We start from the raw sequence: 26157 nt of genomic DNA on the forward strand, positions 1-26157 counted from the left end.
CATGTGTTTGAAAAAACTTACTAAAAAATACTTTCAAATGTTTTTACATCATAAGTTTTTTTTTTCTAATGTAATGTGTAAAGTTCCAAAAAAAAATGTATTCATCTCTGGTTTCAGGTGGAGACGGATAGATTTTAGCTGCATGAGTAGTCCATCTAAATAGCACAGTAGCCCAATAATAATTGATGCACACAGTGATGCTACTCGAGAGCACGCTGAAACTAAAGCTTGTTTAGTAAACCACAAAATAAGCACAGATCAGACTAGGTTCAAATGCTACAAAAAGTTTTGGTGGCATCATTTTCCTGATGGAATCATGGGTTTAAATTAAAGAGGCAATGAATTAAAACAGTCCTTGTGGAATTTGCTCCTTTGGTTTTCTCCCCACCATCTTCTGTCTATAAGCAAGTTACAGTGTGTTTTTTTGGCAGAAACATAATCAATCAATCAATCATTGGCTAAAATCGTTACCATCCCACAAAAGAATGTGTGATTTTGATAAGAATGAAAATTATTTCTGAAATTTGAGAGCTGAAATGTTAAAAATCTTGCACTTTATTGAAAATGTATTGTCCACATAGCAGTTTTATCAGGACTCCTTTAAATCTTTAGTTAAATCATTAACAGTTACAAATCAACATACCAATCTAGGAGGCAAAAAAAACCTGTGAGAGAATACATGTTAGTGCATGAAGCTACTCACAATAAAGAAGGGACCGCGTTAATGTTTAATATGGACTGGTTAATATCAGCTTCTTTCTTTCACAATTTATGTTTTTGTTATCCATTAATGAATGTTACTTTAAACATATCCAAAGATTCAGCATATGAATGACAATATTGTTTAAATGAAAAATATAAAAGGCTGTAAATTATGCAAGGCTGATTTTATCGAAAATAAAAGCTACTAGATCACCTAATTCTGGGCCATCACAATGTGTCTTAGGTTTCACTCTGGTCCCACTGATGTCCAACGAGCACCAAAGTCTGATGCATACTGACTAGCACACAGGCCCAGACTGGCCATCTGGCACACCGGGTGCCAGACGGGTGCTCAGCTGGCCGACAACAACACCCGATTTGCCACTCCAGTGTGTCGCCAGCGGCTGGATATGCTCGGCTGCACACTATGTAAGAATAAAAATGTAGCGGCTGTGCTGTCAACTGCACATAAATAATCAGGTGGCGGCAGGCCTTAAAGAGCAAGGGCCATCTTGTCATCACCAACCTGTAGCTGAGTAGCCGGCAATATGTTGATTTCCAGGTTATGCCTAGAAGACACTGGGTTGACATCCTGTTGGAAATGGCTTGTAGTGCCACAAAGTGCTCCCTGCTCAGAGTTTGGGTCGACATGTAGGAAACTTAATCAAAATAGAAGAGCAATATGACAGTGTCTTGTAATTAAACTGTTTGGAACACTTGTTTCCTGGTTCTATACTAAAAAAGTGAAAATATTTTAGACCTCTTCAATGGGTAAGAATTTAAAGCCTATCCTAACCAGGTATGAAAACAATGTTGTATGACATAAGAAGCTATTTCAGTGTATTCACAATGAAAAACACAAAATGTAAAAAGAAGAATAATGGTGTTGTGATTGGTTTAAGTATTGGAGTTTCTGCCACTCCCAGCCATTTTAAGATCTTTGTCACATTACATAACATAATGGAGTCTGAAAGACCTATGGTGACCTAAGCCTGACACAAGGCAGGACCCTCAGCCACCATCAGGACCTACATGGAAGGCTAAGTGATCTCTGTGCTAGGCACCAGGAAATGATGGTATATCCCAGCGTCCTACCTCAGAAGGACACACAGGACACACTGTGCCAGCTACGCTAAAACATAATTCATGTCTAAGGTGCTTTTTATCCGGGGATTAAATCTGACCACAAGGGACAGAAAGCCCTCCTCTATGAAGCAGGAATTGGAAGGACAGGAGTGGGTATTACGTCGCTACCTTAAGAAGAATCAGAACACGTTTATGTAAAATATCATAGCTCCATTACAGTGGAGAAAGAATACCCATTATTCTCACTTTAATTAGCAACCAGTAACATGTGTATAAAAGTATTTGAGTATGTAAAAAAACTAAACTACTAAAAATATTTTTCTTTATTTTCATAAAAAGACACTCCAGTCTTTATTTGCACTTTAATGCATATGATGGCTACAACTGTAATTAACTGGCAGGAATCAGGGAGCATGAAGAAGACATGTAAAAACTCCAAAACGCATATTAAACTACTTGCTAAATAATTCAATACGCATTAATTTTTGGTGAGGCTGTGAGGGGCAATGGACTGTCCCGATGAGTGATACGTTATTAGAATAGCCTACTATAACGTTCATATGTTAAACCTATTTGTTCTCCTTTGGTATTGAGAGCCTTTGGTATTGAATGTTATAATATAAATGCAATTTTTTCCTTTTTTATAGAATTGTACTCTACTTCTGAGTTGAAAATAATATTTATGGAAGACAATCTTACAAAAAAGCAATTACACGGATAACACATTAAAAGAAAACCGCTTTATAGACCTAAGACATTATCAACCAGAATTTTGTCTTCTTTTATAGACCCCAGGCCGATTTCTTTTGACATCTCTTTGGAAAATGGAGACACGAGTAGCATTATAAAGAAACATCCACCTCGAAGACCTCAAGTAAGATGAACTTAACAGCCTTCATAAGGAGTTTCTTGGATTTCATGGTAACAGTTTCATTTTAACAGTAGCAATTGTGCTGTCCCTTTGGGTAGTAGAATATTTTGTGATAGGTGTATTACAGGCACTTAAAAGGTTTACTAAGCTAGCGGTGTGTTTGTTATACTGTAAGTTTGCTGAGTATTTCAAATCACTGATTTTACCGTGGACTACAAAGGACTTTTTATGTAAAATGATAGAAATGCGAAACTGAATTGTGCATAATGCATAGTGGGGAGATGAGGGTTACTGGGATGGCCCTCCATAATGTATACTGAGGTATGGGAGTAGAAATGTGACCCGTAGCTCTGCAGATAAAGGGATTTTATTGAAACAAAATAATGTAAAATCCACTTTTCTTCGGTGCTAAATTATACTCAGGGTCCCCATCAAAGGGCTAAAGCCAATACGGCAGTAAGCATCCAGGCTTTTTGGGGGTCCTGGACCCCTCATGGAGCCACACTGGCCATACCCCTCTGTGCCTACCTTTATTGCCTGTCCCGTGCACTGTATGTAAAGGTATGCTGGTAGATACCGCAAGGTAAAGCTTGTGACATCAGTGTGGGGTCTTTAACAGCATTACCTCATACAACCTGCTGCTGGGCCCTGAGTTACATACTGGGCCTGAAGCAAACACAAAGGTAGGCACAAAGGGGTATGCAGAAAAATGATAGGGAAGTCACTGGGATGGGCACAAGGTTGAATTAAAAACAGCAGGATTGACATTAGGGGGCAGATAGGTTTGGATGCTGTGAAGAGGGGGGTTCAGTATGGACACTGGGAGAGGCAGAGGGATATGGACATGGGGGAGGCAAAGTTGTACTGACACTGGGGGGGGTAGGCAGAGAGGTATGGACACTGACGTTGGGGTGGAGACAGCTTTATGGACACTGAGGTTGGGAGGGAGATGGATACTGGAGGGAGGCAGGGGTACAGGGATATGGGTACTAAAGGAGGATAGAGCAAAGGGGATGGGCACTCTTGGAGGAGGAAGACAGATGGATAAGGCTGAAGGGGCCAATGTATACAGACCCCAGCCACACACAGAGGTATGGATACAGCTGGGTAAAGGGGTAAGGACACTGGGGAGAGGGCAGCAGAGTTGTATGGATGCTGGAGAGGAGAGGCAGGGACACTGGGAATATAAATAGGGGACTTGGAAAAATGTGGTCTCAGAGAACATGGGGAGTGCTTGTGATGCTGATGGGGGGCCCAGGCACGTACTGTACATCCATACTGAACCCCAAAATTCCTGATGGCGGCCCTGACTATACTATACAGTTGATTTAAAATAACGGGCAGTACTACAGTAAGGTAGTTCCCTGCCTATCCTATAAAATGCTTTACTAAACCTCTTATTGATAACCAGCATACATACTAAGTCTCACCAAATCTAGAAAAGATAAAAAAGGAAGCTTTGTTAAAATGATCAAATACAACACCCAGAATTTATGTGAAACATATTGAAAGCAGATCTTGAGAACAGGTGTTCATCTGCATCATGCAAAAGGCCAGATTTACTTTACACTTTAGCAAAATGCTTTATTTCTGTTTCTTGGCTGGAAATGTAGAACTTTGACAATACAGTAAGTTCTAAATGTTGAATATTGATTTCTTAATTACAAGACTGCATCATCAACCATGATCACAGCTGCAGACAGCTTCCCAGGCCTACTAGTTATTACATTTACAGCGGGGGGGACTGTATCCTGAATTTCTAGTTCATGCGTTAAGTATTACTATTGGCAAAAAAAACGACAGTATTAACAACAAATCCAGACAAGGAGCTTGGCGATAAATTCCCATCCAGAATGTCCGAGGCCTGTGATAGTGGAGAGCCAAATGTATAAAGGAGATCCAGCTTTGCATGTAAACCCAAATCATAAAGCAAGTCATTGAATAATTTGCAAGTGATGGTGTAATTAAATGTCAGATTTTTAAATCAGCTTGAATGTAAGACAAGTAATACTTTTCAGGCTCGAAAATAAATATTGTTGTCCAATGAAGGGGGAGTGCCGTCACAAAATAAATATTGTCTTTGGTTTGATTTTGTTCCAATAAAAACTTCATTTATCGGCAGGAGGCCGCCATTGTTTAAGTCTTGTGCTATTTTGGATTTCTTTCCATGCTCAAACAGCACATTTATGGCAATGCTATTGAAGCCAGTTCCTCCAAAGACTTTCATTAGTAGAATGTCTGCCTGGGTAATTAAGACGGGGGTATTCCATTACATACCACAAGGCTTTATTAAAAGAAATTAGCGTGTATGTCTTTTAGATGGAGCTAAGATAACAGAATAAGAACATATATAAAATGGCTAATATGCAGCTGCCTGAAAACATCATATGATGCAAAAGTATATTTTTGAAATCTCAAATTTAAAATGATACTTGTAATACCAAAAGGTTGATGAGAGTTCCCCTTTAAAGACCTGCAAATTTTAGTCCTCTAGATCGTAAGCTTTGCAAGCAAGGTCCTCTTTCCCTAATGTAATGGTCTGTCAATTATATTCTTACACAAATAATAGTAATAGCAAACCCTAAAAACTGAATGAAAGTAAACGCGCATGTCTTCAAGGAAGTTCTTTCTGCGTAATATTGTCACGCTAACAAATTGACATGGACAAGTTTTTCACATTAACCAATCCAATTTGAAGTGAGAAACAAATCTCCATTAAAGTTTCTATTTGCTTTGAAATGCCTACATTAGTTCGGCTTCACTTTTTTGTGTTTTGTGGCTAACGTGGAAATTAATTATTGTTCTCTAGAAGCTTGAGCCTCTTGTTCTGCCAACCATTATGCCTATCCAAAGAACCATCAATATGCAAGATCCTGGAAGGCAAAGAAAGGTAGGCAATGTACTGGATGTTACTTTCATCCATCTTTACATATTCTGTGAGACATAAATGGTGCTGTTGCAATGATTTGACAATTTCCAGTCAACCTAGAATAAGGTTTCTACACAAGCTGTTTGTTTACCACATCCATATTGAAGCATTTGAAAGCAATGGCTTGGCTTGTCCCTCCCTCACAAAAATAAAATGATAGCAGCCCTATACTCCTCTACGGATGCAAATATTATTACATAAAAAACATCTACAACTATATAATTTGACCATAAATATACATTAATACTGAATCATCAAGAAAACACATGCCAGACAATCAGTAGAGTTTTCTGGCCCAGGCTTTCGTTGGTGCAAAACCGGGCAAAGTACTGGGACATTTCATATTCAGGAATTCCATAGAAAGGACTGCGGAGGTACGTTCGGACAGTGGCGTATTTATCTCAGGCGCAGTGCCAGCAGCCCCGCCCTCTGTGCTGCCATTTTCACCCTTGGGCATCAGGACATGAAGTCATATCCCAGAGCTCCACTTTTTAAGGACTATGGAGGCTGTATAGACATGGCACGTTATCTATAGTGCTAATGGGCCGGTTGGCGAGGTCCAGGATCTCCCTTTTTAACCCTTCTACTGAGCAGAGCACCACAGGGAGCCTGATCTCCCAGTAGAAGGATTGCCCCCTAATCTGTAGCAGAGGGGCTGCTGCCCCCCTGAGCCTCCCTGCAACTAGTCATCTTAAGCCAAAACATGCCTCTGGGTGCGAGTTGAGTGGGTAAATGTACATTACTTAAATGCGTATGATTAGATAAAACCTGGCTCCCTATAAACAGTCGTGCTTGGAGCCTCTCATCAGGCTTATATGTCTTAAAGGTCTCTTCACCAAGAATAATTGGATATGTTTCCCATTGATTAAATTATTATTATAATAAATATATATTTTTAGCAAACTATACATTATTGATGTATGCTGATACATGTTGATACTTTAATAACAGGAACAGGGTAAAAAAGCACAGACAGATCATTATTCGCCAGTGATGCGACAACACCTACAAAATATTAGAATGCGTGAACGAAATCGCCAACTTGAAGAGGTATGATTGAAATAAAAGGAAAGAATATACTTTTCCTAGTATGGGAAAAAAATTCTTAACTTGTATGTTGTATTCTACGGAATCTCCTATAGCTCTATAAATAAATGCAGTGTTTGCATCATCATTTAGAAAGTGAAAATGGAGGGACAATAATACAAGACAATTAATGCATTCTAACATTTAGCTTATAATGGAAACTTTCTAATTAAGCTATGCTATGCAATATGTCTCCATGTTAATATCAACTAGCATGTCCACCCTTTTGAAATATTGAATGGTATCTCTTTACCGAAGCGACTATAACTTAGAAAAATATGTTTTATCTCGCTGTAATAGAAAGTATAATTGATATGCCCTGGGGACTAAAACAGAAATTACCTTTCCGTTGCTTGTACAGATGAATCATTTACAGTCACAGGTGGAATCAAAGAGAAACGTCCACAGGGAGGCAAAGATCGATAAACACAAAATGAAGGGGATCAAAGCCAGGAAAGTGAGAGAAAAAGCCCAGAAAAATAATGAAGATTCTCTCTCGGTAGAACATAATAAATGCTTTAATATGGATCATGGTGAGTCTTAAATCATAAATGTAAGATTAGTACCCGTTAAAAACAAGATGGCATGGAAGCGACTCACGAACACTTTACAAGGAAGCCTGCGTTGCTTCAAAAACATGTGGCCTTTATTTTCAAAGAATCATGTTAGTCCACCAGGAAGAGTATTTTGTACTGCAATTAAAGGGGTGATGTGGTTATAAACATGGCACTCTAATCGTATACATGTGATCCTGAATGTCATTAGAAATATATCTCTAAAGATTTAGTTTAGATTCACATTCCCCAGCCAACTTACTGAGATCTATAACAAGTATCTAAAGGAGCAAAGTCATAGCATGGCATTGGGGATAGCATGATGCAGAAATCCAGTTGCGTAATAAACATATCTCTGACACGGCAGAAAGCCTTTATTGAGCAGTGTTGATACATGCTTTATGCAGAATGTAGCCATTTGATTGATTATGGAGTAAAATAAGGTTGCCACACTACTGCATTATTGATATGGAGTTTGTTATACCTGATTTCTGGGTTGGCAGATGCTTGATCTACCGTATGCATTTGCTTTGTATTGTATGCACTCTATCCAGATAATTTGATAAAAAAGGCATCTAAGCTGTAGGAAGTACATGGATCACACGCCTAAATGTTTAACGATCACATACAAAAGAAAAATGAGATCATTTATGCAGAGGAGTGTCAACCCTTGCTCAGCGCAACACTTGTGAAATTGCAAATCTGTCCATTTAATAAAAAAAAAAACTGCATAAAAAGTGGCTGAAGTGAAGGGGCTCTCAGGAATTCACAAATTTGTTTGGGCAAACCCCACATATTTAAACTAAGAGTTTAAATGCAGGGCCGGCCCTATAATGGAGCAGACTGGGGCAATTGCCCCAGGCGGCACTTTTGAAGGGGCGGCACTTTGCCGCCCCAAGTGCCGCTTTTTTGCCATCTGATGCGGCTACCGGCGCCGGTTTCAACATAAACGTAAAACCGCCGCCGTTTAATTACCGAAAATCTTGCCTGCGTGCCGATTGGTTCGGCTCTTCGTTCCACCCCCTTGAAGATGCGCCGTGATGCTCAAGGGGGCGTGCTCACGCAAAGCAGTTGCCCGTCAACGCGTGACAAGGAGAAGATCTCGAGGGAGAAGAGGCTGAAGAGCACGTCAGTGGAAGAAGAAAAAGTATTTAAAAAAATAAATAAAATTTGAGGTGATAGACGGACGGATGGAGTCATGGACAGACATATTCATGCCCCTAGAGGGTTGCTGTGGAGAGGGGACATTATCAGTTGAATATTATTGAAACATATTTGCAGGCCTACAGTGCACCATGTCTGAAATGTGTGCAGGTGATGTTCACTACCCTTCTGTTCTTCCATATTGGCGATATTTAATATTTAATATGAAATGGGAACCAAAGCAAACAGCAACTGCTCAAAACAGCACAAATGTATGACCTCAATACCTCAGCAAATGAGAGGTGAGCTGTCAGCTCAAGTGTTAAGCCTGTACCTAGAACAACCAGATTCTGAGTTAAATGGCTGTTTTAGGATAAAAAGATATAGATATGTCTTTTCCTGGGGCACATTGTAAAATACTGTAAAATCCAGTATTATTGTGAATGCTAATTAGAGCACACTACACATTGAAGTAGAGGGCAGTTATCAATAAGCTCAATGATTGAAATATCTACGTTCTTGGCCTTGGAGCAGGTTTAATGTTAACATACACTGGCTGTGTAACTACAGCTAATAGGGCGTGTGGTTATCTGTCTGGCCCTCTAAAGAAAGGCCTAATTTTAAAGGGTGGGAAAGACATAATTTTAAAGGACATATTCATGCCCCTAGAGGGTGGCTGGGGAGTGAGGACATAAGTACAACAGGGTGGTTAGGACGATCTATACACAAAGGGGGGTGATACACATGGGTATAGGGGGCATTATAATTAACCAGTACAAAAGGGGGGGCATCAAAACACAAGGGGGGCATCCAATAAATCAATGCACAAAAGGGCCTGGCAGGGGGCACAGTCAGATACACACAATAAGCAGCAATGTGGAAAGCATTTTTTATGCTCTTAGTAGCTTATCCCGTCCTGGTGTGGCTGAGCCTGTCCTGGTGTGTGTTTGGGTGTCAGAGCCTGTCCTGGTGTGTATTTGGTTATCAGTTTCCTGGCACTTTACTTACTGTAGGGATAAATAGAACTTTGTAATTTTTATTTATCCAGAGAAAAAACGCCTTCCTGAATTTCTAGTCACATCAAAGGACAAAACTCCAGACATCAGTGTGAGGAAAAGTGAAGGTATTGTGTTATTTACTCTATTTCAATCTGAAAATATTATGAAAAAGGAAACTTAAATTGGTTCTTTGGAGTTTGTGAAACACAATTGCTGATTTCATTATAGAGGGGACTATACACCACATATTGCTCCTTACTATATTACACTATCTTTGTTTTGTTTTTCTCATTATGTATTTGCGCCCCATGTGGAGGAGTATGCCTTTTAACCCCCTATATGCCACTCTGCCTTCAGAAATGCTTTTTAACCTTCTATATACAACTCTGCCTTCAGAAATGCTCTGCGGGGATCTGGATCTTAGTCTCATAATCAGACCTCATTTGAGGTCTGATTAGAAGGCAACATAGATTATAAGACGAGGGGTAATTTTCAGAGCATTTGCTCTGAAAAAACCTTGTCTTATAATCGAGCAAATACGGTATATATATATATATTGACAGCAGGATCTAATATTTATACATATTGACAGCAGGGGCTAATATTTATATATATATATTAACAGCAGGGGCTGATATAAAAAGAAATTGCACAGTTCAGTTGTCATTTTGAAGTCATATTTCAATCATAGTATTTTCTTCAAAGAGATAGGTACTTATTATGTAGTTAAATTTTTTTTATTTTTTTGTGATTGTGTCTTCTTGATACGCAACGCTAAAGTCTTTACATTTGTGTCACCTTTTGCCAACAGCCATGTCTGGCGGAAAGAAACGAATACGTCTTTCTGGTGCACAATATGCAAAGATTAGAGTGGCGAAGAAGGCTTTTTTATCTAAGCAGAAAGGAGCCATGCTGAAATTTATTAATCCAGGGAGTCAAGACAAAGCTCCGACGGAACAAGAGTTTCCAACTGAGGAGATAACTGCTACGGCATCCACATCAGCATCACAAACTGAGGAAGCTCTACATATTCGTGAAGAGGAAAGCCCAACAGATGTGAGCACGGTGGATGAGCTGGTTCCTGGTGATGCTGAGTTCAGTCCTCTATTTCTTGAAGACCCAGGGCTCTGGCCAAATATGAGCAGTAAACTGAGAGATTTCCTGGTAGCATATGGTCCATATCAGCTGAAAAGTTTCAGCTTTCCAAAGGACAAATCTGAAGGAAATCTACCCAATATGGAGAAAGTGGAGAGGTCGTGGCTTATGTACTCAAAGAGTAAGAATGCTGTGTATTGTTTTTGTTGCAAAGTCTTCCAAACAGACCTCATTGTATCTGCTTTAAGTTCTAGAGGAACAAATGACTGGAAACACCTTAGCAGGAATTTGGCATGTCATGAGAATACACCATCTCACCAGAGAGCATTCCATAGCTAGTTCGAACTGCGTACAAGACAACCATAGATGCAAAACACAAAGAGAAGATTGATTCTGAAACTTATCACTGGGAAAATGTTCTAAAAAGGCTCATTGCCATTGTTAGAGTCCTTGCTACTCAAAACCTAGCACTGCGTGGTACATCAGATAAGCTGTTTGTGCCAAACAATGGTAATTTTCTTAAAATTGTGGAGTTGATGGAAGAGTTTGACCCAGTCCTAAAGGAACATCTCAGAAGAGTAACCAGTAAAGAAACCCACATTAACTATCTTGGGAAGACTGTTCAAAACGAAATCATCCAGTTACTGGCAGGGCAAATCAAAGAGACAATTCTGGCAAACCTGAATGCTGCAAAATATTACTCTGTAATTCTGGACTGTACACCTGATATAAGCCATTCTGAACAAATGACTTTAATGGTCCGTTTTGTAATGGCAACAGACTCAGGTGAAAATGTCAGAGAACATTTTTTGGGGTTCATCGATATAGATGATACAACAGGATCTGGCATGACAAACATACTTCTTGAGAAGCTGAAAGAAATGGGAGTTGACCTTAAGGATATGAGAGGACAGGGATATGACAATGGAGCCAACGTGAAGGGAAAAAACAGTGGTGTACAAACACGAGTGCGAGTGTTAAATCCCAGAGCCTTTTTTGTCCCTTGCAGTTCCCATTCATTGAACTTGGTAATCAGCGATGCTGCCTCTGCATGTCCCGAAGCTTCAGAGTTCTTTAATGTAATACAAAGTGTGTATGTATTCTTCTCTGCATCTATCCACCGTTGGCAAATCCTCAAACAACATCTTGGACGTTCACATATTAAAGTGAAACCACTGAGTACCACACGACGGGAGAGTCGCGTGGAAGCAGTAAAGGCTATCCGAAACCAGATTGGGAAAATTTATGATGCCCTAACTGCAGTTATGGAGGATGCTGGTTTAACAGGAGTAGCTCGTGGCAAAACACTAGCAGAAGGGAGAGGAATCACAAGGAATATATGCAATTTTAAATTTCTGTGTGGTCTAGTGTTGTGGCATGATGTACTCTTCCATGTAAACATCATAAGCAAAAGACTGCAACAGATTGATGTTGATATTTCTGCGGCAGTTCAACAACTTGACATGACAAAGGCTTTTCTAAAGACTTATCGATCAGATGAGGAATATGAAAATGTATTGAAAAGCGCACAAAAGATGGCAGAAGAACTTGACATTGATCCGACTTTTCCCCTTGCCGAAGTTTGGGTTCGCCGCAGAAGAACCCATTTTGATTATGAGGCAGAAGATGAATGCATCAGTGATCCAAAACAACAGTTGAAAGTTAATTTTTTTTACCAAGTTCTAGACTGTGCTATCCAGTCACTGGAAGCACGTTTTTTGCAGCTACACGAGCACAGCAATGTCTTTGGGGTTCTCTACAACATTCCAAAGCTAAAAGAAGCAATACCTGAAGACCTACTCCAGCAGTGTAAAGAATTGGAAAGAGTTTCGTCCCATGGGAACATGCGGGATATTGACTCGACTGATCTCAATGATGAACTGAGAGCAATTTCAAAATATATCCCTTCAGACTTGTCTCCCAAGGGTGTGCTGGAGTATATCTGCACAAACAATTTGACTGGCCTCTTTCCAAATGTCTTCATTGCACTGCGCATACTGCTAACACTTCCTGTAACCGTTGCTTTGAGAGCAGTGGCGGAACTACCGGGGTCGCAGGGATCGCGACTGCGACCGGGCCCCGGCGGCAGGGGGGCCCAAGCCAAGGGGCCGCCCGAAATCTTTTTTCCGTTTTTTTTTTTTTTTAAATAAGGCAGGGGCGTCCAACATGCGGCCAGGGCAACCGATCTTACGCGAGCCGCACCTCAAGCCCTGCTACTTACTTGTGGGAGGGTCTTCTGGACTGCACAGAGGAAGCGGAGTTCACGTGACATCCTACTTCCTCTGTGCTTTAGCAGAGAAGGCAGAGGGAGGCCGCGCCCCCTGCTGAAGTCTGTGAGCGGCATCGAGGAGCTGCAGTGCAGGTAAGGGGGTGGGGAGGGTGTTTGAATGAGTGTGTGTGATTGAGGGAATGAAACTGTGAATGAATGATTATATGAATAAATGAGTGTGTGTGTGTGATAGCATGGATGTGTAACCTAGGTGCTGGAACCTAGGCATGATGGGACTGTGATTGCTGTTAGCAATCACAGTCCTATCATGCCAAGTCAGCCAGTACATGCTGAAACCTGGCTAGCTGCCCCCCTTGTGTATTGATGCTGCCAGCAGTATGGGGTCTGCACATCACTTACAGCCACCCTGTACCAGCGTGTATTGGCTGACTTGGCATGATGGGAGTGTGATTGCTAACAGCAATCACAGTCCCATCATGCCTAGGTTCCAGCATTTACTGGATGGATGTGTACGTGCTGGAACCTAGGCATGATGGGACTGTGACTACTGTTAGCAATCACACTCCTATCATGCCAAGTCAGCCAGTACATGCTGAAACCTAGCTAGCTGCCCCCCTTGTGTAGTGATGCTGCCAGCAGTATGGGGTCTGCACATCACTTACAGCCACCCTGTACCAGCATGTACTGGCTGACTTGGCATGATAGGAGTGTGATTGCTAACAGCAATCACAGCGAGCACAGTCCCATCATGCCTAGGTACCAGCATTTACTGGTTGCCTGGGTATGATAGGAGTGTGATTGCTGTTAGCAATCACACTCCTATCATGCCAAGTCATATTGCTAATTTTGTCCAATTGTGTGTTACCTACATTTATTAAACATGTGAGTTTTTATTATTATTTTTAAAGGTGGGGGTCATTTTCGGTTTTGGCTAAGTGAACCCTGAATGTTTTGGTCCAGAATTTTCATTTTAGTTCATCCCTAGAATAAATCTAGGGAATCCTGAATTTGTAGTCGCAAAACTTTCAAGGCCCAGAAATCAGTGAGAGGAACAGTAAAGGTTTTGTGTCATTTTACTTTATTTTAATCGGCATATTTTATTAAAGGCCATATTTTTTGTCACAGTGAAAAATGAGTCCGGCCCGCGCACGTATACAATTCTGATGAAGTGGCCCACTGCAGAAAAAACTTGGACACCCCTGGATTATCCCCTTTGTACATGCGCCCCTTTTTCTTTGATTTTTTTACAGATATGATTCAATATGTAAATTGAATTTGTTGAATTAGTTGAAAAAAAATTGTTGGGTAAAAATCATGTTTTTTTGGGGGGGTGAGGGGGTCCTTAACAGATTCTCGCACCCGGGCCCTGAGGCGTCTAGTTACGCCCCTGTTTGAGAGCGAAGCTTCTCAAAGCTGAAGCTAATAAAAACATACCTGCGCTCCACAATGACGCAAGAAAGGTTGGTGGGCCTGGTGACAATTTCAATTGAACACGAATTAGCCAAAACTATACACCTGAAGGAAGCAGTGTCTATATTTGCAGCCAAGAAGGCACGGAAAGCACCAATTTGAGTTGATTGGTATATAGTTGATTGCAATATTGTTGTGATGGTTAATGTTGTCTGTTAATGATAAACCGTTTTGCTATTTATTAAAACTATTTAAACTGTTTATATAAATACAGCTATATTTAAAAAAAAATTGTAGGAGCTGTATAGTTGATTGCAATATTGTTGTGGTGGTTAATTATGTCTGTTAATGATAAACTGTTTTGCTATTTAATAAATCTATTTAAACTATTTATATAAATAAAGCTATATAAAAATATGAAGTTTGCAGTTGCATGTAAATTATCACTTCCTAATTTTCGTTTTAACTATCATGATATAACATAATGGATGTAGGACGGTTTTTGCAGAATTTTTTCCCCCGGAGCGGTGGGGGGGGGGGGCAGCATTTCACACTTCGCCCCAGGCAGCACAATGTCTTGGGCCGGCCCTGTTTAAATGCATAGGTTTTTAAAGCTATTGTAAACGTGTTCGGCCAAGAAATCAACATTCCAGACAAATGCTACAAAAAAAAAAGGAAGGTAATTCAAGGATTGGACCGTTTTGTTTGGGTCATGTTTCGTACATGTATAATTGTACTTTATCGTTAGTCAAAGTTGATATCTTTATTTGGCCAACAAAGAAAAAAAATATTCCGTCTAATGAAGAAACCTCTGAGGTTCCGAAAGATTGTTAGTTTACCTCTTATTTTACGATTGCCTAAAAAAAATGTATCAACCTGCACTAAAGACTCCATTTTTCACTTCAGCCAATACGGGTATATTATTTTTTTCTTGCCTGTTCATTATTACCCAAAGTAAGTCATACTGTATTGATAGAATTTTTTTTATTTGTTTTAATATTTGTATTTTATTTTCTAGGAAACTCGTGGCCCTGGGGTATTAATGACGCTTGTAAAACTCCACAGCATCCCACACAGAAAATCAACAAGTTGGAAATGTGGTTTAAAGACCATGGGAGCAGTCGGTTAACATATAGCGACAGCTCAAGCAGTGATTCGCTAGACAGCTGGATCAGAGACAATGGAAAAAATCACCATAGACCCCCATTAATCAGGACAAGAGCTGAGAAAATTCCAACGTTCGATGAATTCTTTGACCGGGAATTCTAAACAGGGCTGGCTGCAGCACGGGTGACGCTGTTGTGACAAAGTAGCTGTCTATCATGTATCAAATTAAATTAGTTCAGATGAGCCCTGAAACCCACTGTATTCTGTTTGCTAAAAACAGCTCTGATTCTAAACTTAGAATTTGGAGTCTTGAAATTGAAAATGCCCTAGAATTTATACAGCAATTTCTAAATGGAAAAACTAGATCACAGAAATACCTGTGTGTTCAGGAAATGATTTCTTACCAAGAATGTTAATAATACCTAACTGTGCTATGTCACATTACTTTTAATGTTACAAATAAAAATGTTTCTTATGTTTAAAGCATTAGATATTTTGGAATCATCAAGGAATTTTTAGTATTTCCAAATTGTCCTGCTTGTTTTTAGACAACACATAAACAGGTCACTAGATTGAGGGCCAAAGTTATTTAATTATCAACTGATGCCCAACTATATAAATTATAGAAGATTAGGTGTGTCTAATGTGGTAATCTTGATTTGCTTTTTTCCTAAGTAAAACTCTACAGAAATGTAGAGAACAAACACGGAGAAAGTATTAGCCTGCATATCTTTGCTGTTTAAAATATTACTACACTGTTTCATGATAATGAGGTCACTTGACTCCTAACAGAAAGGCTCTTAGAGGGGGACTCCTATATTTTATACCTTTGTTATTTTCCTTGGGTGTAAGGAATATGGATTTTGTGTTGCAAAAAGTCACATAAATAGTAACTATAATTCCTATATTTCACACACATACTCCCCCTACCTATAAACCTCAAGAAGCTAGTTCTTGTGATCTGAAAGCCTCTTGTATACAGGAACGCGGAACTAATTGCATCATATGCAATACAGCATTCAACATAATGACAAATATTTAGGTCCCAAATTGCGTCAAACGTCCTTATGCAAGCCACATATCGTCAAAATAAAAAGCAGCTGCACCTGTGTTTACAACCCTACTCTAGCTTTGTGTACGGCGCGTCTCTGACATCATCTTACGCTGGTACTGTCCTTTACTGTTCCATGACACAACTAACAAATTTACACTGGAAAAACCACAAAATTAAGGATGCAAACATGTTTTTTCCTGCTTCAAGCAACAAAACCATACACATACCCTACTGACAATATAAATATACCACATACAGAGCTGATCATTTCATGTTCCAAACACCAACCAGTTTTGTCTATTAGGAGACCAATATTTCTGAATTGCATTTTGTTTTCTGTTTGGATGCTATGGACAAAGACAGAAATTTATGCCACATACTTGCCTCCCAATTTGCCCCAAAACATAGAGCAAACATGGGCCAGTGCAAATATTATTATGTTCACCTGGTCTTTTGCAACAGTATTAAAATAGGAGACCTTCCCGGAACTGTGAACAAAACTTTTCCACGCATTGTCTGGGTACAAGTGAATGCTTTTAGTTATGTCAGAAAGAGGGCTTACCTTAGCGTTTTACTCAGAGATACCCATCAATAAATAATAAAGTATACAATAAATATAAGTATTACCTAATCTTGTGGATTGGGTCAAATACTAGTTAAAATGAAAGAAACACTCCAACCCAATATGGGTCTCGCACATATCTGCTACCAAGTGCATTCTTTGGGTAAGAAAATAGCCCAAGGTATATTTTTAATAAGCAATAGCAATTTTAACACAATAAATTAGCCCATATTTCCCCAATATTGGTAATGACTTTTGAGGCACTTTTGGTTTAGTAGACTCAAAGGCCTAGGGTGGCAGGGCCAGGGAAGGAGGGTGTCCCAGTGCTTAGAATAAAAGGATGTGAAGCATGAGGTAGGTCAACTCAGCCAACACTGGTAATATAAGGAATCACTATAGAAGTGGCTATCAAGTTACTAGCAAGCATTAAAATGGGTATCAACACAATCATGACTCCATACAAAGCAATTGTCACATCACATTTACGGTGTTCATGTTTCAGCACAAATTGATGAGCAATTAACTTGAGTAGAACCCCCAGACGAGTCTGCACATCTAGGTACAAGCATACACTGATCATGCCACCAACTACCAGCTCTCTCCTGGACCCCCAGATGATGGGGCACTTGACATGGGCATGGGGCACTTGCCAAACGCATCAAAGCAGTAAAGAGATATAACACACTATTCTTTCCCCTCTTGAGAGATGTGCTTGCAGAGAACCAGGATAACATGCGAGTTCCATAGGTGTGGTCTTATATTATTTGAGACACGTATCACATAACACATTGTGTTATACACTGGATACTGCATTAATAATTTACTTTCCATACTATTTCACATATCTCCTCTTTTTGGGACTCCTGCGCCTGTTTATCTGTATTTTGGCAAGTGGTAAAAGGCACCTCTTCAGAGAACGCAACACGGCTGGATTCACATACCTAATTGACGCAACATTTAAGACTAGACTTTGCACTTTTTGTTGAGTATATTCAGAGACAGGGGGTGCAGTTGGACATTTAACTATTATATATTTAGCTGTGCCCTTGCCTTTGCTATGCACTACCAGCTGGAGAAGTACAGAAATAAAGTGGTAGAACTAAACCGTAAGTTGGCAGCAAGGAAAACAACCATGCTTAAAAGGACTAAGGCAGATGAAAAAGACCAAAACATTTAATCAGCAATTCTGTCCAACATTGTGCAAAAGATCAGTGATCGTTTAGAAAAAGCACTTGCATCGCATTTCAATAACAGAATGCAGTGATTAAAATTGCATTACGTTACAGCGTTTAAGATTATGAATAATTTCAGTGAAATTGATTGTACTTTTTCCAGAAAAGGGTGGAAGTTCGGTTTTCAGGATTTATTTAGGACATGTAAATACAGTACAAACTCTTTTGGAAACAGGTCAACCAAAGCCGGACACACGACAAGCATAAAACAAAAAAAGAACCCCTTTAAACAGTAGATGCCAAAATGTACCCTGGAGACCCTTATTACTTAAAATGAATAAGCAATCGACACAACAGGTTTAAACACAGTCAAGAATTAAATAAACGTGTGAAGTCAAATTTTAGAATGCCAGATGGGACTAGATGGTGCTTGTGCGTTCGGACCCGGTGATGATATCCATTTATGTGCTTCTACAACTTGAAAGTCAAACAATTCTAGCCACTTGCTGTAGTTGGTAGATTTGTAGTACAGGTTTAGGTGGATCGAGATCACGCAAAGATATAAAATAAAAATAAAAGCAACAATACAGCAGTAAGGCAATACAATTTCCTACAATTAAGAAACTGCATGTATGTTTAGGATATTCGGAAACAAATATAAGAATAAAAAAAAAAAAAAAGCATTTACTGGCTTAAATACATAGACTATGTATTCTGTGATATTTACCTGCGGAAATCTCTTTAAACCCTGCATTCTGATCACTAAGGGAATGCCATATCGGCATGAAAGAAACGCAGCTGAAGTAGAATATATTACACCTTGAAATTTATTTTGAAGACCAATAGCCGTTTAAACATGTTTAGAACAATATGCAAAGCTTAAGTTTCAGGGGGAAAAAAATTATATAAATTGAAAAAAAAATAAAAAAAACAAGAGGAAGAAAAAAAGGAAAGAAAAGTAGTTACTTAGATCTTTAGGCAATAACCATCTTAAATAAAATCATACCACTTTACATTTTTTTGTTTAAAATCCCTTGTTCCTAAAGAAAAGTGCATCCAGAACCAGCATAGATTTAAGTTATAGTATTGTTTTTTTTTCTTTTCTTTTAGCAGCTAGATGATTATTTTTAATATCCTTTAAATAGCTTACACTTCTTGGTGAAAATGGCGAGGGCTCCCACAAATCAGCACTCACAATATTGGGGGAAAAAAAAAAGTGTCCAAATTTATATAATAATAATAAAAAAAAACAAAACATTACTGTCAAGGAATTAAATAAAAGCAAAAACTGGATTTCCTTGCAAAGTGAAAAAGGCGGGAAAGGAAAGCATGCATTTTACTAGAAGGGGAAGACAAATATACGTAATCATACAGGCACTGGCAGACACAGTTTAATTACCGTTACGTAATGTAACACTCACCCCACCCTACAATACACTGGATTTTTTTTCATTCACAATTTACCGAGGTACCAATACTTAAGAATGGAAAATTCAGTATTGAAAAATAAAAACCTAAAAATTGAAGCTCTTCCCCCCCCCCCTTCCAAAATAATGGCAAGGTTTGTATGAAATGTTAGTACATTTTTTTTTGTGTATAACTTTACAATTTACATTGGCTGCTGTGATTTATTTGCTTACAGTTCTCACATAGGTTCTCTGATAAAATGTTCATTTATAATGTAACACAGTCAGTAGATTTGCAAATTAATGAATATGTCTTGGCCAGCAACTGGCACATCTTTCTAGTACCAAACGGTCTCCTCGATGTTAAAAACACTGGATTCGGAACAAATGTGCCATGCCTTAGTGCAACAAATATGTGCGACGCGCAATGGGATACTGACAGAAGAGCTGCATGGAATCGATGTCGTGAACAAGCATCAATTAGGGATTTATTCCTCAACGCGACATTCTTTTCTCAACGCAGCCATAGTTTAAGACGCAGTGCGTCTACTCCATTTAAATAGTATCTGAACAGGCGCTTATCTCGCACAAAGCCGAGGTTTTCATAAAGTTTCAAAGCAGACTTGTTTGTAATCTCTGTTTCCAACACAACCTATGTTAAAATGAAACAGAAAAAACAATAAGAAGGTCGTGAAATGTAAAAGGTCTGGTAATGCAATTCAATACATTTGATGTGTAATGCACTGACATTTTATTTTATATTAAAAAAAAATGAACAAGCCCCCAGCAGAAGTGGAATTTAAACATGCAGGTCCGAGCAGTTCCTGTCTGCTGTCAAATTCCATGTTTATATGCTATTCATTATAATATATATATATATATATATATATATATATTATTTATATATATATATATATATATATAACTTTTTTTGGCCATCAGTTATGTCTGTGTAATAAACTTTTTAGTCAACTATTTAAGCAAGAAGTAAAAAATGTAAAACCTAGGCTTAAAATGAATGCTTACCTCGTCACAGTCGCCTTCAACCATGGCATAAATAGCTTTCTTAACCAAGTTAGTACCTGAAATGTAGATAGAAGCAGCTTTACATAACCAGGATGACGTAACTGCATTTGATTTAAAAAACGCAGGATACCTTACTTTTTGACTTGTAACCATTAGGTTTGTACATGCCTGCCATTTATAAATAGCGGGACACAAGAGGGTGTCCATGGACACGCTGTTAGCAATCGGTACTGTATATAATCTTGCTGCGCACCGATATACATAAAAACAAACAGGAAAAAAAAAAAAAGACTAATTAAAAAAAAAAGTGGGAAGTCAAAGTGGAAATCAATATTCTTACCAATGCCTTTTCTTCTGTATTTGGAGTCCACGGCTAGCATGGCTATATAACCTCGTCGGAACATCTTTTTGTGCATATCCAACTTGCAGACAATTGCACCTACACACTCTTCGTCCACCATGGCCTGAAATACAAGTGTTACAAAATTGGATTTCACAAGACTCCATATAACTAAAAACAAATAGTAAGTATGTAAATATGTAGGCAGCGATCACTCCTAAGAACGGCCCCTGCGGCACTTTAAACATAATTAACATTGTGCTCCACAGATGTACCAATGCCCTTCTTTTTTTGTGGGTGACCCTATACATAAAATATAATGTAGTCTATTGACGTGCGGACAGGGTAAAATTATAATTAAGTGTGCATATAAACATCCCATTTAACATAAATTCCCTATTTTTAGTATTATTACTAGACGTTATTCTAAACCGTGCAACAAATATACTTACACACACACACATGCTACTCAGACACATATGCATTTAATATCCGCTATGTTATGACTTGTAATAGTATTTTTACAAAGCTAAACATACAACTTAAAGGCAATACAACTTTTAAAGTTTGCATAAAAGTTTTTCAAAGCCGTGTACATTCCAAAAATGGTTTATTGCCTCCGTTACAGCAGGGCAACGCCGCCGCCAGAAATCCGCAACATAGTTTGGGCTGATAGGCTTATTGCTTCTTGTGACAGATAGTGGTTAAAACAAATAGCTACAAAAGCTGCAGCGGTCAAGTCCATCTGATAACAGTGAAAACAAAAAACACCCCTGTAACCAAGCCAGATACCCCATACACCTAAAGGGCTTTTCTGCAAATGTTCCTGCCCCCAATTTAAAGGAGATTAACGCCTTCATAACATACCTCTATGTGCTGCCGTTAGGTCACACCATAAGTACTTTTCTAGGTGAAATAAAGGGGTCTGCCACAATAAAGGAGACCATGACGCTGACTTACTAATCAAAGCACAGGCAGCAATATGACTATTCTCTCACTTGTAAGGCAATATTAATATGCGCGTGTGTGTGTGTGTGTCACAACCTGATATTACAATCAATTCCGCAAAAATTTAGTTTCTTAAATACACAATTTTTAGATACACATAATTTATTGTTTAATTATATACCGTGAATGCTTTAGTAGTTTAAGCAAAAACCTATTTGCTGATCTGTCATTTCTTAATTTTTCTAATTAATCACAAAACAACGAATTTGATGGCATGATTAAATTCCTTGACCGTATAAGTTTTTTCCCATTTAGATGGCAGCAATACACTTTCCGTCACATGCGAATTAAGAGCTCACAGTGAAAATAAGGAATGTGGCAAAATTTTACTTGATTAAGGATTAATTTCTGTTTGGGCATTCAAATAGAAATAACTGTTGCTAGAAATTACTCTTCCGGTAGTGCGTTATAAAGTTAAATTCGGATCAAGTGGAACAGCACCTTTAAACACTATTTTTAAATAACAGCACTCAAAAAGTAGATTCCGTGTTCAAGGGCTTGCATGGCTCATGTACAGGATATTAGGTAAAAGAAGGCGTAGTCGGGGCATTAGGAGTAAGCTTGGCTACACATTATAAGGAACTGACGTTTAATTGGTTTTATTTTTTTATTGATAGAAAGCGCACTTTAAAAATACATTCCAAGAACACATTTAGAGAAGCGGCGCTTGAATATAGCTATACGGAATTGATTGGGGAAAAACAATGCTGCACGAGACACTCTAGATGTCGACGTTATTCCACGTGCAATAATCCATGAGCTCTTCATCTCTATTACTAAAATTGGAGTCACTCTAAAAGCTTGAGAACCCAACGGCTGTAGATTGATGTGTAGTCAAAAAATATTTTTTGTGAATTATCATAAAGGGGTCTACTGACTAAAGGGAAAGTTGGCAGGAGAGTTGTGGCATCAACTCAACTTAACTTTTACTTTGAGACTTTATAATAAATAGTTAAGTAAGACCCCAAAAACCTGTTGGAAACCTACCCCTTTTTAGTAAGGTCCTGACAATTGCTTCAAGTATCTATATATCCAATATAGTGACATCATTCTGCATAATCACACATTGATGTCACACTTTGAAATGGGTTGTGAGGCACGAGTCGCAGTGATTCAGCTTATTCTTTGAATATGACACGGCAGCCGAGTGTAGTCACTTTTTAGGGACTCGCAACACCAGCTCCTGGGATTTGTCAAGTCGTTTGACAAAAACAGTTTTGTCCAACCTGTCGGTGGACGAGATATAAGGTCCACTCTAGAACAGAGTTAATCCAACTAAATAAAAAAGGAAACACAAAGCAAACATGGAGCTTATGAAGGGTTTGAAATAAAAATTAAATCCTGGACTCCAGGAAACCCTCAGCCACCCCACCGCAGATAGAGGGGATCCCCAAAAATGTACCTCTTCTAGGCAGCCATTGAAAACCTGCTGGTGCTACAGGTTAAAGAACCGGTTTAAGGTTATTTTGTCATTAATCTGTTATTACAAAGACACGTAAGTAGGAGGTGTACAATTGTGATGTAAAAATACACTCTGATGTACGCTAAAGGTGTATCTATAACTATGCTAAAATAGGAAACTACGCGTGATTTGGTATTTATTATCGGTACCCAAAACACTCTACGCTTCTACATTGCCAAACTTGTCCTTTAGCAAATTAAGCGAAAGGGGTGGCTTACTGCCCGACACCCTACCAAAGGAGAATGCATATCAAAGTACTTTGTGACTGCTTCAATAGGCAATAAAGTATTTACATGAGGAAGAAGCTGCTGCCCTAAAGCTGCGCTCTGAGTAGTTCAACAATTCCTACCACTGATTGGTTGCTTGAAGCAGCCAATTAATGGCAGGAAATCAATGGAAGGACTTTCCAGGCAAGCGCACAGGGCCTGGACACCCACTCGCCCACAGTTTGCCAAAGGGGCAAATGCATGGGGGGGGGGGTGTCCCAATGCATTTCGCAAGGGGATCTCCAGGAAAATGTAATGGCTATCATACACATTAAAGAGCACAAGGCGAGCGGACTGTCCCTTTAAAAGCAAATGCCCATGGACGTCTTAAAATGTGACACCTGTCAGCACCCTTAATGCCCCCCCCCCCGATCCCAGCTGCAGCCCCAGCACTGCCCCGCATGATGAAATCTCCCAGACCTGCCATACAGACGCATGCGGGAGTCCCACCCACTTACCAGAAAGCAGAGCTGCGGCCAGTTGTGAATAAAGTATCTATAGGTATAAATGGAGTAGGGCTCGGACAGATCTTTGGTGATCAGTCTCATGATATCGGGCATCTGTAATTCGGACTCATATCGGACGTATCGTATCGTGATGTCCTCCTCGGCCACATGGTTGGTGTCCGGCTCCCCCCGGAGGGCGCAGGAGGCGAGGCAGGAGCTCAGGACTCCCTCGGCCGTCTCCGGCCCCCTGTCCAGCAGTCCATTTGGGGCGGCAGTCCGTTTGTCGGGCTGGGGGAGGCCGGGCTCATTCCTGCTCGGCTCCTCGGGGCCCAGGTACTTGTTCTTTAGGGACACGGCTTTGAGATGCCGCAGGTCGGGGCTGATGAGGCCATTGAGTTGGTGGTGGTGGTGATGGTGTCGGTGGTGGCCCTTGGGGCCCTCTAAGCTATCCGCCGACTTCAAGTCCTTCCGGGCCGGTGTCTCGCTGCCTGCTTTCCCCGACTGGCTTTCTTCTTCCTCTTCCTCCTCCCCGTCCTCCTGCTCCTCAGCCGGGTGGCAGCTGGTGGTCAGGGCGAGACCGGCCCCAGGGTACTGGGAGAGCACGCTAGGCCCAGGCGGTGCATCAGCCATCCTGGGGAGAGACACACAAGACAGAACGAAAGCAGCAGCGTTAAAAAGGCACAGCGACCTCACACGGGAAGGGCACGGGCAGCGGACACGCACACACAGCCCCGGGTACCCGGCCCCTCATTACTCCCAGCCCGCCACTCGTTCTCTCACTAACCCACACGGTCTTCTTCCGATCTCCGCTCACCCGCGGCCGTAAAGCGAGGACACCGCAACCAGTCAACAGGCAATCCTTTCCGCCTGGCTTTTTTTACGACACTTCCGGGAGTAATGCTCCGGAGTCTGCAGGGGGGTGGGAGTGGAATCCCTGTGTCATTGTGAATACGGAAGCTGTGGGCGGACAGAGAGGGCTCAGCATGCCAGGTGGTGCTCAGCTGCTGTAGAACCTCACAGGTCTAATGCTGGACGACCCCCCTCCCTGATTGACAGCCCTTCCACCAGGAGGTGATGCAGCAGCAGCTGCTGTAAACTGAGGCAATGACCTCTACCGTAAACAGATCCGATTACGTGAACCCTCGTGTTAGTGCATTCTTCCAGCACCCAGCAGGGGCATTAGAGGGATGGGGCCAATTATGCTCATGGCACTGGGGTCTATTCACTAAAGGGAGAGCTGACAGGAGAGCTTCAGCTCCTTGACTTTGCTATCGATTATGAAGGCCCATCCCTGATAAACCACTGCAGGAAGAGCTATGTTTTCCCCGTATAATGTATAGTTAAATCAGTGAGATGTCTCGCATCTCCTCGCCCATTGAATTATGCATTATGCCGGGCCAGCTTAGTCCTATCATGCCTACATACCTCTAAGGAATTGTTCAAAGCCGTAATATGCACTTTAATGCACTTTATAGCTATGTGATCCCTTTAAGTTTTCATGTCTGTTTTGCAAATACATGGGGTATTCTTCTCATATGCATTTGCCCCTTTCCCCATCTGGAATGCCCTGCAGGAGATGTGTGCGACCGAACAAAGAAAGCGTATTAAAAACATGCAGCAAAAAATAAAATGACATACCTGCAGAGCATCACTCCTTCCGTGGTTCTCTTTTCGATCCACGATCGGTGTCAGAGAATTGCTGCCATTGACAGCCATGGAGGCACATGTGGGGTCTTGTTGGACCCCTGGATCCGTCCCTGAGCTAGCGAAGGAGCTGACGATGTGAGAACATCACAGGCTGTAGAAAGCGTATTCAGGTCTTTATACCAACACCGCCAACAGTGAATATTCCTTAATAATATGGGGAAAAATGATCAATGATAAATAGAAAGCTGTACTGGCTGTACTACATTGGCAGTAATGAGCTTCTTCAGTAGCAACGACACACACTAACCCTTAATCGGAAGGTTTTTTTGATCTTATTAGATGAGCTGTGACTTGGAATCACTGCACTTTATGCTGCTGTAATAAGATATGCTCACTGAATGTGTACCCGTGTCTTACTTCTGTCTTAGTTTCTGAAGCTAATGTGTTCTTTACCATTGTTTAAAATGATTGTTCTTGTTTTGGTGAAATAAATACTAGACAATATACTGGATTGTCCTTGGATTTTTTTTTGTATAGTTTTAAGAATTATATGTAAC

At 40.1% G+C, this 26157-nt stretch overlaps 1 protein-coding gene across 1 annotated transcript; it reads right to left on the reverse strand.

The window, feature by feature from the left end:
• Window positions 1-19919: 19919 nt before the first annotated feature.
• Window positions 19920-24583, reverse strand: LOC149277556 (N-alpha-acetyltransferase 30-like). Its single transcript, XM_089502766.1, has 5 exons — window positions 24456-24583; window positions 23966-24398; window positions 20772-20895; window positions 20432-20487; window positions 19920-20057 (listed from the first exon to the last, which is right to left on the reverse strand). Exons 1-5 carry the CDS (start codon window positions 24581-24583, stop codon window positions 19920-19922), a joined length of 879 nt encoding a protein of 292 aa, XP_089358892.1.
• Between the last annotated feature and the right edge of the window lie 1574 nt (window positions 24584-26157).

Source organism: Sceloporus occidentalis, unplaced genomic scaffold (assembly GCF_023333645.1).
Source record: "Sceloporus occidentalis isolate IW3139 unplaced genomic scaffold, rSceOcc1.0.p SCAF_210, whole genome shotgun sequence".
Lineage (NCBI taxonomy): Eukaryota > Metazoa > Chordata > Lepidosauria > Squamata > Phrynosomatidae > Sceloporus > Sceloporus occidentalis.

Bases quoted from the DNA above. Each gene is read 5' to 3' on its own strand.
- LOC149277556 (XM_089502766.1), bottom strand. From the start codon at position 24,583: ATGGCTGATGCACCGCCTGGGCCTAGCGTGCTCTCCCAGTACCCTGGG. The intron at 24,399-24,455 runs GTCGGGGAAAGC...GTCGGCGGATAG, and splicing joins GAAGAGGAAGAAGAAAGCCA to CTTAGAGGGCCCCAAGGGCC. The intron at 20,488-20,771 runs GTAAGAATATTG...TCTACATTTCAG, and splicing joins ATACAGAAGAAAAGGCATTG to GTACTAACTTGGTTAAGAAA.